Source organism: Silurus aristotelis, assembly GCF_946808225.1.
Source record: "Silurus aristotelis genome assembly, chromosome: 3".
NCBI lineage: Eukaryota > Metazoa > Chordata > Actinopteri > Siluriformes > Siluridae > Silurus > Silurus aristotelis.
In genome coordinates, this window is record NC_139576.1 from 25363591 (window position 1) to 25379166 (window position 15576).

Below are 15576 nucleotides of genomic sequence, written 5' to 3' on the forward strand. Positions count from 1 at the left end.
CAGCTGTGTAGCCTTAAGCTTAAACCACTTATCAGTGAGGCTAATCTGAAAAAAACTTTAACTTGCTAAGGAGCATAAAGATTGAACTCTGTAGCAATGGAAGAGATTTATGTGGTCTAATGAGTCCAGATTTAAACTGTTCCAGAGTGAGGGGTCTTAGGGTAAGAAGAGAGGCCAGTGAACTAATGCTCCCATCATGCCTAGTGCCTGTACAATTCTGTAGGGGCAGTGCTATGATCTGGGGTCGCTGCAGTTGGTCAGGTCCAGGTTCAGCATTGTTATATGTCCAAAGAATGAGATCAGCTGACTACCTGAATATACTGAATGACCAGGTTATTCCATTAATAGATTTTTTTCCCCTGATGGCACAGGTATATTCCAAGATGACAATTCCAGGATTCATCTGGCTTAAATTGTGAAAGAGAGTTTCAGGGAGCATGAGATAATTTTTACACATGGATTGGCCACCACAGTGTTCAGACCTTAACCCCATTAAAAATCTTTGGGATGTGCTGGAGAAGACTTTGACTCTACCATCATCAATAAAAGATCTTGGTGAAAAATGATTGCAACTCTGGACAGGAATAATATATAGACAGTGGTCATAGTTTAACCTGAAGGAAAAAGCATCTACTGATTGTGAGCTGAGGCTGAAGTGTAATGTGAAATGTGACCTGCACCTCCACTGGACTGTTGCAGATTGAGCTTGTGATGCCGTTCTCATTAGTGATGTTGTTGGAGCTGTTGTTGGGTGAGCTCGGGCCAGAGCCTGGTGCACTGTTACAAGCTGATTCTAAAAACAAAAGATATATTTTAATTGGACTAAAGCACATAGCGGCGTACCTGCTGTAGGTACCTCCAACAGGTTGCTTTAGAAGAGGGTTGTAGGGTTTTTGTTATCCCTCACCTGTCACGTCCAGAGAGCGTTTCTTGGCCGAAGTTACGGGGCCGTCCCTCCTCCGCAGCAACGGGCTGCTTCGCCGCTCCGTCACCTTCTGCTTCAGCCTGGAGCGCAGCTTTAGATTCGGCTCAGACGCTGTGGGGAGTCCAAACACGCTGTGCTCACATTGCAGCCTGTCATATCACGCTCAGATCCATGCTTCTTTCCCACACATAATCCGATACTAATCTGCTAGCCTGGTCTTATAAAGATATCTCGTTAATGAGCTAATATGAAATCAAAAGCGCAAAAACTTCTGAACAGAGCAACATTTTGACACCTGTGTTAAATTGAACAAAACCTTAAAAAGAATTGAAAGACAAAAAGGCAGAAACACTGGAGAGAAAAAAAAAGAAAAAGGATTCGAGCCTAGTGCCAAAATAAATCGACCCAATCGAGTCAAGAAGAACCCCAATGTAACCAGCAGTAGTTTTAAAGATTCTTCATTAAATGTGTAGACTTCAGTCTGCAATGCTGTGTTTTTCGCAGTGCACTGGCCCATGCTAGCTTGAGCAAGTAACTTTGGGTCGAGCAACAATCCCGGAAGCGAGAGTTTTCCCCACACACGGTCCACTTGACCACTGGCGTTTCAACCGCTAGTTCCTCTGTCTCCGCTCCGTTCATTTAGCGAGCCAGTCCTAATGACCAATGATTAGCATGTGACCATGTGTCAGATATCCAGTGGCCAATGATGAGTGCATCCAGAGATCATTAATGTTGTTCAAACCCCACTGGGTTTTGGTCAATATTAAGTGCGGTCAGTAGCCACTGAGAAAATGACCATAAGCACCATCTTCTCATCGTTCACACCCATTTAGAAACACTAAGTAAGACCATAGATGAACCTGTCGTAATGCACTTATCTAAAACGTCCAGGTTCCATAACTTGAAGCACTTTCTGAAGAGCACTCTGTATTAAATCGCTGGTCTTGTGGTTGCGATTAGCAAACTAGGTGAATGTAAGGGTGGCACTTCTTGTAAGAGGCGGGACCCTTCCCAGACATCTTTGTTAAAGAATGTAGTGCATCCTTCCATTAAGACCGTGCATTAGTCAAGGATGAAGAGTACGGCTGCCAAAGACTGAATTAAGGTTTGCCCTTTTGCCTTTTCATAATTGAAGGCTAACACACTAATGGCAAGAAACTAGCCTTTCTAACCCAAGCAAAACGAGATGTTAAGGTCGCACCAGCGGGATCTTTGATGATGACTGAAGTTTGGAAATGTACCCTGAGGATCATTGTTTTAGAAAATCTGCACAGGACACAAAGTACCCTGTAGCGGAAAGTATGCACTGTAATAAACTCGGTAATAAACAACGAAACGCAAACGTTAAAAATAAATAAAAAATACATATTTGGAATAATCGAGTCCAGAGCGGCTGACGTACTTTTCTCGGGCGGTAGAATATTAATTGTAATAGAGTAGGCTAGTGTAAATCCATGGCTGGCAGCCAGCAGCAGGGCATCGCCTGCTGTAAGTGGAATGAATGAGGGCTACCATGAGGCCAAGGACCTGGGGACAGGACCCCCCCCCCCACCCCCCCCTCACTGTGGAAAAGTGCTGATGTGGCAGAAGTGAAGCTTGGAGATCAGCAGTGGAAATGGACACCCTTGGTCACCCTTGTACTCGCTGACTTCAGGGTATTGGAACAAAATGCTTCAAAATGTACCCGACTGCCCACCAAAATCTTCAGGGTCGTTCTATAGAGACTAGTGTATCTAAACGTTTTGTATTCATATACAGTGCAGTTTGAGTTAGTGGGTTTTTGATTTTTAGTTTATTTCTCATTCCAGTTTTGTTTGATTTGGTCATTTACTGATTCCCACCCACTAGCCAGTTCTACAGCTATTACACTGAGAGAGTGAAGACTAGCACACGTGTCCTCCAAACCGCCTGAAGCCAACGACCAACTGCTGTATCACAGGGCTGCATAACCAAGTGATCATAAAACTCTTCCACATACAGGAGATTACACCGTGTAGTGTAGCTCGGATTGACGAGGGAAAGGTAACACCATGTGCCCCATCCAGAAAACAAGGACAATTACTCTAGAACTTTATGGAGATCTCCAGGATTTGGACTTTGAGATCTCCCAACAGGAAAGCCACCAGATAAAAAATGTCTAAAGCAAATATATTAACGTAATTTCCGGACTATTAAGCGCACCCATATATAAGCCGCACCCACTAAATTTAACAAAGATTTTTATTCTGAACATAAATAAGCCGCACCTGTCTATAAGCCTGTCTACACTGAAACTAATGAACTTTACACAGGCTTTAACGAAAGACAGTGTCTGTTACACGGTGTAACGGGTGACATATATTGTGGCTCCTTTAAGAGCAGAGCGGCATTTTGGGAATAGCCTGCCGCCGCATTTTTTCCGGTATTACTGCATGTGTGCAAGACCGAGGAATGTGTCCTTATTATTTTCTGATGCTCATTTCTAAGTTTCTTTGACTAACCCGTAACGCTGTTGCCAAGAAAAATAAAAAACCTGCCTGTGCTTATATGATTTCTGTTGCAACTGGAGTTAGCGAGTTCTCCCTTGACCCAGACTCAACGCATTACAACGGCTTGTATCTAAACAGTAGCCGACCAAGAAAGTCATTGTTCACTGTCTTCCTCCTTCCTTCCACAACTATTTCTCTCGGTAGTTTTTCTTTTGGCATCGTTGTGCGTTTAAAAATCACTATTAGTGGAAGCTTTTCTCCCGATGCCGTGCAGCTCAGAGCACAGGTGAAGTGTGTTATTTCATGTTCGGTTGTTTTCAGCGTGACGAATAATTAGGTTTTTTGGCTTGAAGTTTGTAAAACCGGGAAAAATCCATATATTAGCCGCTTCGCTGTTTAAGCCGCGGGGTTCAAAGCGTGGGAAAAAAGTAGCGGCTTTTAGTCCAAAAAATACGGTATTATACACCACACAAAACACAATTTCCTAAGAGAACCACTAGGCTTGGGCAGCGTACGTCGAGTTTTCAGGGTGAAACCATTGCAAGGCCTTGGTAAGAATGAAAGAACACAGCTTTGTGGTTCGGTTTATTGAAGTGGGACAACTTGGAATTATCCTGGGCTTGGTTCAGAATAATAAAAATTCAATGCAGTAACATCATTAGCTCAATAAGGATGGATTCTAAAGGCTGAAAGAAAAAAACTAAACAAAAAAAAAAAACAAATGCAATCACACACCTCTTCTCCTTGTTTCTAAACACACGATATACTAACTAAAAATAGTCCCAGACATTTTGTAATGCCACTGTTTTCCAGGAATTGTCATTTTATGTGCCGCATTCATATTTATCGTATTGTTTTTTGTTTTTTTTGCGCACTTCGGATTAGAATACAGCGGATATCCGAGGCGTGTTATTACCTGCGGCGAAAAACGAGAAAATTGCTCGGGAATTGGCGAATATTAAAGTCAGCGAGGACACCGCGGGCTGTTCAGCCAGCATCGGATCCTAAACAGTAATAAGTAAGGCTTTACAGCTGTAGACCTTACCTCGCCTCGTGCTGGCGTTTCTACACGGGGACGCTTTTGTTACATGAAATGGGCTCTTGTATGGATTAAGCCTATAACGTTCTCGCATTAAAAAAAGACAAAGTGAAGCCCGCATGGGAGCACGCCTCAAACACACACCATCTGGGCTCCCCGCGTCTACTTTCTTGCCAATATTGTGCGGGAGAAAAGCAGGATATAGAAATTAAAAGTGTTTTAAAGCCAGGCTTATTTTGACCTCCCGCAGTAACAACAATAGAAAACGGAGAAGTGCAGCTCGGCACGACCTCGCGTAAGTGCGCTGATTAGAACGCATAAAACGGGTTATTAATCAGATACTAAATAGATCCCGGTCGCATGAAAGATGGTTATCTGCGGGCACCCTGGGTAGACACGCGGATTCCGAGAAGGCAATTGTAAAAACGTTACTGGGGGAATAGCTGCAAGTTGCCTCGTCGCTGGGCGGCTCGTTGGTGAAACCAGATTGAAGACTTGCATGTGCACGGCTGAAATGAGTTGGAGCAGCTGAGTGCAGAGCGCAGTGGATTGGGTTCTTCGAAGGGCCATAAAGCACAAATGTACCGAACACAACTCTTGGTGTGATTAGGGAAGCGATGCTGAACTGTCGATCACCGTTTCGGGATACGGTCCGGTTTTAAGCTGAACGAGATGCGGAGATGACTCGGACCCCCTCACGAGCACTAATCGATCTCCTAGTTTAGACACTCATTAAATCCACAGTGCTGGCATGCTGATTAATAACTTGAGAAACTAGTTCCTTGAGAAAACCAATTCTTCTGGGGGTCTTCTCGTCTCTGTTCGGGCGTAACGAGGGCGCCTTGACACGTGGGTGGAAAGGGAGCGCCATTCCGCGTCTGCACCTGACACGGCTGAGGAACGCAACCGGCGAGAGACGAGGAGGTAAAATGGAAGCGAGCAGAAGGAGAGGCGAGGAAAGCCATTCCCCCCTGCACTATAAAGCTTGATGAAGGCTGATGAGAAAGCTCTGCAAGGGAGTTTAAGTGCCATCAAGGACACGCGGTGACTGTGCCAACTATGGCAAGTCACCAGCCGAGTGCAGCAGAACGAGCAGGAAATGATACACAAGTCGTCTGCTGAGATCCATTTAATAAGCGCTTAGCGCTGTTTGAAAGAGTTCGAATCAGGTGAACGAGCTCCGAGAGCTGTTCGTGGTCTAATAGGAGAGGAGGAGAGCACACAATGTACCGTGTGAGGAATGAGCACTGTCCTCAGCGGCGCAGAGGGCTCCGTAATGGCGCTCTCTCGAGGGACCGCCGCTTTGCTAAACAAATACTTGGAAGCGCCGAGCCGCAGACTTCTTGTGAGGACGCAGAGATGCGGCTGACGAAGAGTTCATCGGGTTCTGATTAAGGCTGATTGAAAGCAGACACGGCGCGATTGAATATTCGTGTACGGTTTTGGATTCGTGTATGCTTTCGCCTATTCAAAAAAAAATATCATTTTGCCAAAATGAAAATCGCTGATTAGATGCAGAAAACATACTGCTGCATGCATCTCCAGCATCCAGCACATGTACAATATGTGTGTATACATTTTTTTTTATATAAATTCTGGAGACACAAAGTGTAAAAACTATCAATATTTAAGAAACATCTCTCCTCAGACAAAACACCGCCTTATTGATTATACATTCGTTTTGGTTGCCAGCACAATTTAAAACCGGACATAGATTATGGCAATAACCCGCTCGTTATGTTACTATAAAAATGGCAACGTGTACGAACCTGTGATTTTCTTGAGCTACGGTTAGAGGATCTTAACGAATACATTCTGACTGATCAGAATCGAGACTTCGGCACCGCTGCGGTATGACGGGAAGTTTTTTTCCCTCAATGTTTATATGATAGTGGTTTGGCTTAATATTTTTATGAGTCAGAGTTAGTGAAGCACAAATACGAGTCTAGCAGTGCACAGGTTGGCAATAAAGCTCGGATGCATGAGCATATTACAGAAACAAGAGACTTGGCAAAGAGCGAAAAAATTTCAACCAGGATCGAAGATTGAATAAAAATATAACGTGGAAGGTTTATTATGACTTAGAGGAGGTGTGTGTGTGTGTGTGTGTGTGTGTGTTCGTGCCGAGGCTGATCTGTGTGGGGAATAAAAATGAATAGACTCGGCGTTCGCTGATTCATCAGGCTGCTTCTAAGGGAGTGAACTCCGCCGATTGAACGAAGGAAACGGGGGATATGCCGTGTAGTTAAAGCAGGTACTGGATGGTTTTCTGTTCTGCGTCTCTGACACATCAGAGCCATGTGGTACGGCTCCAGCGGGTCCGTCCCCCGCTGCGCCGTGTTTAGTGAACATTAAAGCCCAAACTGCAGCCTCGGGGCTGTGGGGACCGAGCGCTTTGGTGCCTCGGCCTGATTTCTTCCAGATTGCTGCAGTTTTTGCTTGATGCTAGTTGGTCTGCTCCGAATGGAAATCACCATGTCGACATAAATGTGAATGGTGCTCGTTATAACAGGCAGGTGGCTCATGCGGAGGACAACTGGGATGCAGGCTGCCCGAAATAATAACGGATTCCTACTGTGAGCCTGACAAAGGATTATTACTATAGACCTGGGGTGTCAAACTCGTTATAGGTAACGGGCTACGTTACACTTAGTCCATTGTCAAGCAGGCTGGACTGCAAAACATTACACTATTTTCTTCATTTATATAGTCATATTAGAAAATTTTCAGCTTTCTAATGAACATTTACCTTTTATTACCACATTTCGTCAGTGCTCATCGCCTCGCATTAAATCCTTTGGTGAAATAATCTTAAAATTCTTTTACGGCTCAGATGTTTCTAATGTATACGGTATTTAAGGCAAGATTAGGACCTTGAGCTGTATGTTTGACTCTGATGCAACAGACATTTCACACACACCTTTTTTTTTTCTTTTCTTTTTTTAAAATAATTCGCTGGAATTTCATGCTAATCCAAATCCAGAGATAAACATTAATGCAAAAGTCAAGCACAATTCTCCCGAGTGACACTTTGTCCCATCCAACGTCTCGTTTTACTTCCTGTGGGAAAAGCTGGACTTGAATTGATCTCATACAGTTCGAACTTTGTCATTAAACGAGGGCAAAAAAAAAAAAAGGACCCGGCCAACGGAAATATCAAATCTGTGACCCGCGTGTCAGCTCCAACACAAAGGCTGTGTTCTCTCGTTCTGAATAAGAGTGGCCTATGCACGGCTCCGCGTGCACGAACGAATGAATGGACGAAAACACAAGAGCACAACTCCTTTCCACCCTCATTCACCCCTCGTGCGTCATGAGAGAAAAGGGGGGACGACAACAAAAAGCCGAACCATGAATTAGAACAGAGAAGGACACAGATTCTCTGCTTTATCGCCAATCACAGAGGTGAAAGACTTGCATAAAACTGAAGGAGGGGGAAAAATTATTTAATGCTTTCTGATGAGAAACGAGGAGGATATGGGGGTTCTGTGACAGGAGACGGAGCGCTCTACCCAGCCCCAGGAATGCACCGCAGTGGCCAGAGCAAACTGAGGTTTATCTACAGCGGGAGAGCTGGAATCAACACTCAGACGTGCCTCGCCACAAAGTGAAGAACTGTGACCATACAAAGGAACGCTTGACTTGAGGTTTAGATTCTTTCCCCTCAAAAAAAAAAAAAAAAAAGGAATTATATATATATATATATATATATATATATATATATATATATATATATATATATATATATATATATGCACATACACACACCTTCCTGAAAGCATGGCCACACCTTATTAAATCATTTAGGTAATAAAAATAAACCAAGTTAAATAATACCCCAGAATAAACCAATCTTGATCTAATAAGCGTATAGTTTATGATTATGTCATAGAAATTCGACACCTGCCTTATGAGATGAACGGAAAACCAGTTCACTAATTCTCATGCGCAACGGAAGTTCGTTAGAGTGCTCGAACCTGTTTGGATCGCTTTCATGGATTTTTGTGGAAAACGAAGCTCTGTACAATTGGTCCTTTTAGAGCCTTTTAGAGCCGTTCTGAAAACGCTCCAGGAAAAGTGCAAATAATGAGAATCGGTTTGAAAAGTTTTCGTTTCGCAGGCGGCGTGATGGTGCAAGCTACGTAGCGGACTTCCTGATTCGCGGCTTCAGGAATCTGTACGATCCTGAACTTAGTGGAATGGTCCCACGTGGGTTTTTCTTATGGGTTTGCTCCTAACTCCCAGAAAACCATGGTGAATTGGCAGTCCTAGGTGTGAATGAGCGTGTGTATGCTGCTCTGTAATAAACTGCTGTCCAATTCAGTGTGTGTGTGTGTGTGTGTGTGTGTGTGTGTGTGTGTGTGTGTGTGTGTATTCCTATCTCATCCTCAGTATTCCCCAGATACGCTCTGGATCCTACGCAATTCAAAATTCATGAACTAACATATTGCTCCATTGTGAAAAATAAAAGTACAGACAAATACAGACAAAAGTAGTGGGACGCTTTTTCCTTAAACTGTTACCACAAAATTGGAGGCGTATAATTGTATAAGATGCCTCTGAATGATTTCATTTTCCCTTCACTTCTACTAGGAGACCCAAACCGGTTCCGGCATGGCCGTGCCCCTGTGCACAAAGCAAACTCCATGAACGTATGCCTTATTGGTGGAGGTTATGAGAGCAAATGGGGAGGAAATCCTATGATGGGGTGTCGCGCGTTCAACGTACAAACATGTTCACATCTAAATGAATGCACATATGGACTTCAGTGTTCAGGTTCAGTGAAACTCTGCCCCGCAATATGCTGCGCTCTCTCTCTCTCTCGTTCGGTGATGGGCATATTGCAGCTGTAACATCCCCTTCCCTGCCTTTCTGTAATTTCTCTGGTGTCTCAGGGGGGCAGCGAGTGTGCAGGGAGGCCCGGGCTGGCTGCACTGCAGTACTCTGACAGGTCCATTTCCAGCATGATTAATGAGAGCAGTAGCCTAATCTCAGGCAGCCTAAGGTGGGTGTGCAAAGGGAAGGCCCTTAAGTGCAGCTCTCCTGCTGAGGGGAGCAACTCAGGACCTCAGGCTCCTGCTGCACTCTCTCACAGGGCTTCGTGTAGAACACCGATCTGCCCACCGACTCGCTCGTAACAATGCTCAGCAGCTGGCAGACATCGTGCTGCAGTGCCTACCGTAGCTGCTTCCTCTGAGCGTAACGCAGAAGAACAGGGTAAAAGCCACAGTCATTGGTCACAGAAACCTTCTATTGCACACCTTCTATTCCTTATTATTTATGATTGGATAAAAACTGTTTAAAAGCTTGCTGAATGAACCTGGTTGGGACTCGGAGTGTGCACCCACCGCCCGGAGATAGTTGTGTCCGGGTAAGAACAGATATGTGACTAAAAGCATCACTAGTCTAAAATAAATAAGCTGATGTGTTCACTTTATTAGCTAAGAAAGAAAAAAAAAGAAAAAGAAACCCCATAAACAATGAAAACTGCAGACCTGGCAACCGGGCCCTTTCGAGGGAACGCTGCTGTTCACACTGCATGTGCGTCTTCGACTACTTCCGCCTGTGGTTTGAGCGCTCGGGTCACGGGATGCAGAAGGTGACCTGGTTCACACCTGTATTTACAGCTGTTTTTTGGGTGATCGCTGCTCTTTTAGTCTTTTTCGCACTTCGAAAAACGAAACATGAGGTATCCGCTGTATATTACTCGTCTTGGAGAAAGCGCACGTTTCTCGCGGCTCTCAATTATGCGAGTTGCGATGCGAGAGATCTATGTAGTCCAGTTGCTGCCGATAGGCAAGGCAAATAAAAGAGCCATCTCTCTAGTGTTCCCTTTTTCTTCCCTGTCATCAGTTGAAGGAAAAGGTACTAATTCTGAGAGGGAGGGAGGGAGTGAGGGAGAGAGAGAGAGAGAGAGAGAGAGAGAGAGAGAGAGAGAGAGAGAGACTTCCTTTCAGGCCTATGTGTTTGCTGCTGGCTTTTTGCCTCCTTGATTTAAACTCGGAGTGATGAAAAAGGTCGCTCAGCCTTCTGGGATTGATGGCGGTGCCTGTCATCGTTGCTATTTGTGTGTTGCTACCAGACAGCTAGGATAAAGACATAAAGACTTTCCACAGGCCGAGTCCAGCGCCCGACCACAAGCCTCCTTACACACGCTTTGCATCATTACTTCAGTTTGCTTGGATTTACGCGTACATGCTGCCCGAGACCGAACGCTTCTTGCTGTGAAATTCCGACATAAAAAAAAAAAAAGAAGTGAGAATATTCATCTACTAGCAGTAAACTTCACACTGACAGTTGAAGGTTATCAGTTGCGAGGATCAGTGTGTGGGAAGTGACACATAGATCAAGTTGTTTTTAAATGTCTGCTCCCAAATCCGAATGAGAACATGGAGAAATAAACAGTCAGCCAGGAGTGTATAAGAGGAGTCTATGTTGGTCGTTAATCATGGAGCAGGAAGTTGTGTTACCTGTCTTGCGGAGTGGAAAGTCGTTTTTGGAATCGTACAGTCCCAGCACTGGGTGGTTGTAAGTGGACATCCCTGTCTGCGGAGGAGAACTTTGATCCAGTGAACTGTGCTGGGTTTTCCTGTAGACAAAACAAACATGCGTATTTAGGGTTATTTCAAATTCGCCACCGAACGTCTTTTTGTTTGCTTGTGTTTGCCCCCCCCCACGAATTACCGCCGAGCGTCGCAAATCCATTCCAAAATGTATCTAAGCTTCAAAATGCGTTTTGGTTATTTGGGGCTTATTATTATGAATTTTATTCCCACCGACGTGCTTGGTATAACGGTTGGAGTAGCGGCAGCTCCACATTTCACTTTTTCTGTAAAGTATATTGGATGAGCAGTTCGGAATAAGTGACCGTATCAAACGTAACGAGGGAGTACGACAAATAAACACTTCTCCGCTAAGGGTCTGAAACACCACTTGAAAGCGCGGTGTCCTGCACAATGCAGCACAAACAGCAAAGCTAAAATAGTAAAGTGGGGACATTGATGGCATCCGCACCTGAAAACAAATACTACTAATAAAAAAATAAAAAAAAATAATTAATTAATTAATTAATTAATAATAAAAAAAAATCACAATGCTAATAAAAAAGAAATCATATATATAAAAATAAAAAAAATAAATAAAATAAATAAATAAATACAAAAATACAAAATAAAAATCACAAAGCACATTGCTGATAAAAAAAAAATAGATATATAAAAATAAATAAAAAATCACAATGCTTATCAAAAAATATATATATTGTTATATAAAAATTTTTTTTATTAGCATTGTGATTTTTTTTTATCAATTATTTATTTATTTATTTATTTATTTATTTATTTATTTATTTATTTATTTATTAGTAGTATTTGTTTTCAGGTGCGGATGCCATCAATGTCCCCACTTTACTATTTTAGCTTTGCTGTTTGTGCTGCATTGTGCAGGACACCGCGCTTTCAAGTGGTGTTTCAGACCCTTCAGACCCCAAACAAACAAAAAGACGTTATATATATATAGTTATTTCAGAATAACACACATCCCCACTCAACAAAACGTTAGGAAGCAGCGGTACATTCTGAATACGGTCATGTGACCACGGTGCACTACGGAGATGTACTGATTAGCAAAAACTAAACTTTCTTTCGGCTTCTCCCGTTAGGGGGCGCCACAGTGGATCCTCCGCACGTTTGATTTGGCACGTTTTACGCTGGATGCCCTTCCTAACGCAACCCTCCCCAATTTAATCGGGCTTACTGATTAGCAAAAACTATTCTTTAAAATTTTTTTTTTTTTTTTTTAATGTACACTGTTTTCACACCGAAACTGCAACAAAAACCTCGGCAACAACGTTCACAAAACGGCTGTTTTCAGTGCCAAGGCAGGCAATCTGGCACACACCCAACCCAACCTACTCACACTGCCTGCTTTCCCATCACATGAAGAAAAAAAGAAAGAAATAAAGCTGTGTTTTAGCGGTGTGAGCGATGAGCTTCTGGAACCTGCTGCATTTAGGAAGAAAGAAAAAAAAAGAAAGAAAAAAAAAAGACCCGTTTTGCTTATTTTTTTTTTTTTAAACAAGTGAGAATGAAGCGGTTTGGGTCAATAAGACAGTGGGCTAGTTTTTTTTTTCTCTCTCGCAGTGGGCTCTCTTTGTAAAGCCGTCGCTGTTGATCTAGCTGCACAGGTGAGACAGCAAACTATGTTTTATTTATTATGATGAAAGCCGATCCGAGAACGTTACGTGAAGAACGTGTGAAATTGCACTACGGCGCCACCATGGCCTTAAGTGGAGTGGCGTAAAAAGGGCCACTTCATCTTGTTCAGACTGTGTGTAGGGAATTTATCTTCCCTTTCCCAGATGCATGTTCATAAAAAAAATAAATAAATAAATAAATAAATAAATAAATAAATAAATAAAATATAAAAAATAAAAGAGCGCGCTCACGCACACACACACACACACACACACACACACACACACACACACACACACACACACACACACACACACTTTATCTGAACCGGAGAGATAACGAATGTGAATTGGGATGCTTTTTTTTCTTTCAGTAATACAAAAATTCAGCAATACTTTCTCTCCCCCTTTTCATATAATCTCTGAGGTTCGACTGATTAAAAAAAAAAAAAAAAAAAAAAAAAAAAAAAAGTCAGTAAGTAGACAGAAACTTCAGTCAGGTCTCTGTTTACCTACATCCCGGGTCTTATTCCTGTAAATCACGCTGGTTTTCTGGCTCTCGCTCCCTTCAAAAATATTCCCATTTTACTAGGCTTACAGTACGTGTGATTTCTGAGTCGAGGTGTGGAAATGTCTTGACTAACTTTTTTTTTTTTCCTCGTTTTTCTTTCCCTCCACTTACCAGTATGAGTAGCGTGGGTCATTAGGCATGCAGTGGTTGAGGCTCCTCTGGGCCAGGGCTTTCTTCTTATTCAGCACGAACTCCTGAAGACGCATCTTTACCTCTGTGCTCGCCACCGCACCTGCCAATCACAAAGCAGTGCTCAGAAACGTACAAAGGAACTTGGATTTCGGACCGACCACCAGCAACAAGACCCTCGTGCTGGGATGGTATATAGTATAGATCGCTTTTGGAATAGGAAGATACAGGAGTTGGTCTCAGGATATGTTCACAGCCACTGTTTAAATCCTAATTATTTGTATTTATTTATTTGTATTGTATTATAAGTGCAAGCAAATGTGCATAGTGACACATGACAGCATTTCCAGCCCTGGTGCATCTTTACTGTGAATGCGTCTGCATATACGCCCGTCTTCAAAGTGCTTATAGTGTGTAGTCCGTGCTAAATATCTCACATAACTCCCATAACTGGCTGACGTTCTAACCAACGGCGACTGCCAGGGAATTCAGCAGCCTGAAATAACGCTCAGGGAAACAAAATCTCCGCAATATAACGACTTTACCTGGATTTCGTGCGCGCCCTGACACTGTTTGACTTCCGCCAGTAATAATAACCGAACGGCTTCGGATTTGGTGCAGTGCCGGAGCCATTGTGTTTGCATGTAGCACTCGTGGAAAACTGAAACCCCGTGCCGCTCGCCTGGTGATATTAATGATGAAGTCTGGCCCTGGAATAAACCTGCTGGTGGGAGGGGATGGAACACAACGCCATTAGAACCTCTGTTACTCGCTGAAATACTCGCTGTGCTGACTGGTGACACATTTTCAATTCGAACACGATTGAAGGTTGACTGTTTGCTCTACGATATGAATGAAATCAGCTTCTACAGTGCTACTAGCTCTTTCCTGTGTCAGAAAAACCATTCGCCTTCAACTGTTACAAAGACCCTTTACAGCAAACCCTTATCGACGGCTAAACTGAAGATTAATAAATAAATAAATAAATAAATAAATAAATAAATAAATAAATAAATAAACTATAAACAAGAAAAGAGTGCCGAGTGAGGGCTATTTCAGACACGATATGGCTCCTCTAGTGGAAATAGATCCAGGAGAAACCGCACTCGTTTTATAGTGCATCAGCTCGCTCGTATTGATTTATACTTTCCCATTAAAGGTGTTTCCGGTAAAATTGGCTTCAGTTCTTCTGTCAAACAAGCTTTCATATTTTAATCAAAAGTTAGATTCATGAAAAATGCATCGTTTCAGAGGGCTGTTGATGATGCCACGATCACTCGAGTAACTGCTGCAGTAGGACTGTTCCTGTTATATATATATATATATATATAATAACCCAGAGTGATATTATATTCTCTCTCTCCATTATCTCCATCGCTTGGTCTTCTCTCACCTCGTCCACTAAAGAAACGTAATACTTGTTAATAATTAAATCTTGTCGCGTGCCAATTTGTATCGTGATTCTTAAAGGAACAATAAATATTACAGTCGCATGTCTACAGACGTTGGCTGTTAATCTAGAAGCAACACCATATTAGAAAAAAATGCATTAATATTAAAGCTTTCAGCAGGATCTACTATTAGAACTTTTTTTTCCCCAAGAGATGAATCCACATTCTCAGATCCGGGATTTCACCCGAGTTGTGGAATAACATTTTGTTTCTTTTCATTGCACATGGCTTTGTTCTGTTCAGACGTTCTGATGTGCTGTGATTTGTCATGGCCACCACTCAAAGACCTTTAGGGGTCAGTGAACACCAACATATACAGAACGTTGCAGACCAGAGATGAGCGAAGGCAGCTTTTTCCATTTCGTTTTTATTTGTCTGAACAGTGTCAGAACACAGCTGCACGGTCAAGTCCCTGAGATGAGGAACGCTTGAGAGGAACCAGACTTAAAAGTCGTCTTCTGGGTATAGCCTGGATATGGGTTTTAAGTCGCATGCGTATCTTCTATACGGTTTCTTTCCGTTTTACAAAATACAAATAAGCCGTAATGATCAAAAGATTACTGACGGCACCAGCGCGTCCCTCTGCAGCGGATTTTGGGGACGGTGTCTTCTCTTTAATGTTTCTCCAAAACAGAGCGAATGCATAGAACAATCCCGTAGAGACGGTGTTTATTTCTCTCTCTCTCTAAAGCGAGCATGTTTTCTCAGAGCTCTCTCTACAATTTCCACCTTTCCCATCAGCCGTAAACAAGCCTCCAGAGACCTCTGGCAGCTTCACACACCCACAGACTTCCGGCAC

The 15576-nt window shown here is 42.9% G+C and overlaps 1 protein-coding gene across 7 annotated transcripts in view; it reads right to left on the reverse strand.

Moving 5' to 3' along the window:
* hdac4 (histone deacetylase 4) overlaps positions 1-15576 on the reverse strand; it is a 164794-nt gene that overhangs the window by 43753 nt on the left and 105465 nt on the right. For all 7 annotated transcript variants that reach the window (XM_083537490.1, XM_083537491.1, XM_083537493.1 and 4 more), the window contains 4 exons: positions 13309-13429; positions 10903-11021; positions 908-1036; positions 681-793 (listed from right to left, as the gene is read on the reverse strand). In XM_083537490.1, coding sequence (XP_083393616.1) covers positions 681-793; positions 908-1036; positions 10903-11021; positions 13309-13429 — 482 coding nt within the window. The remainder of the gene's footprint in view (positions 1-680; positions 794-907; positions 1037-10902; positions 11022-13308; positions 13430-15576) is intronic.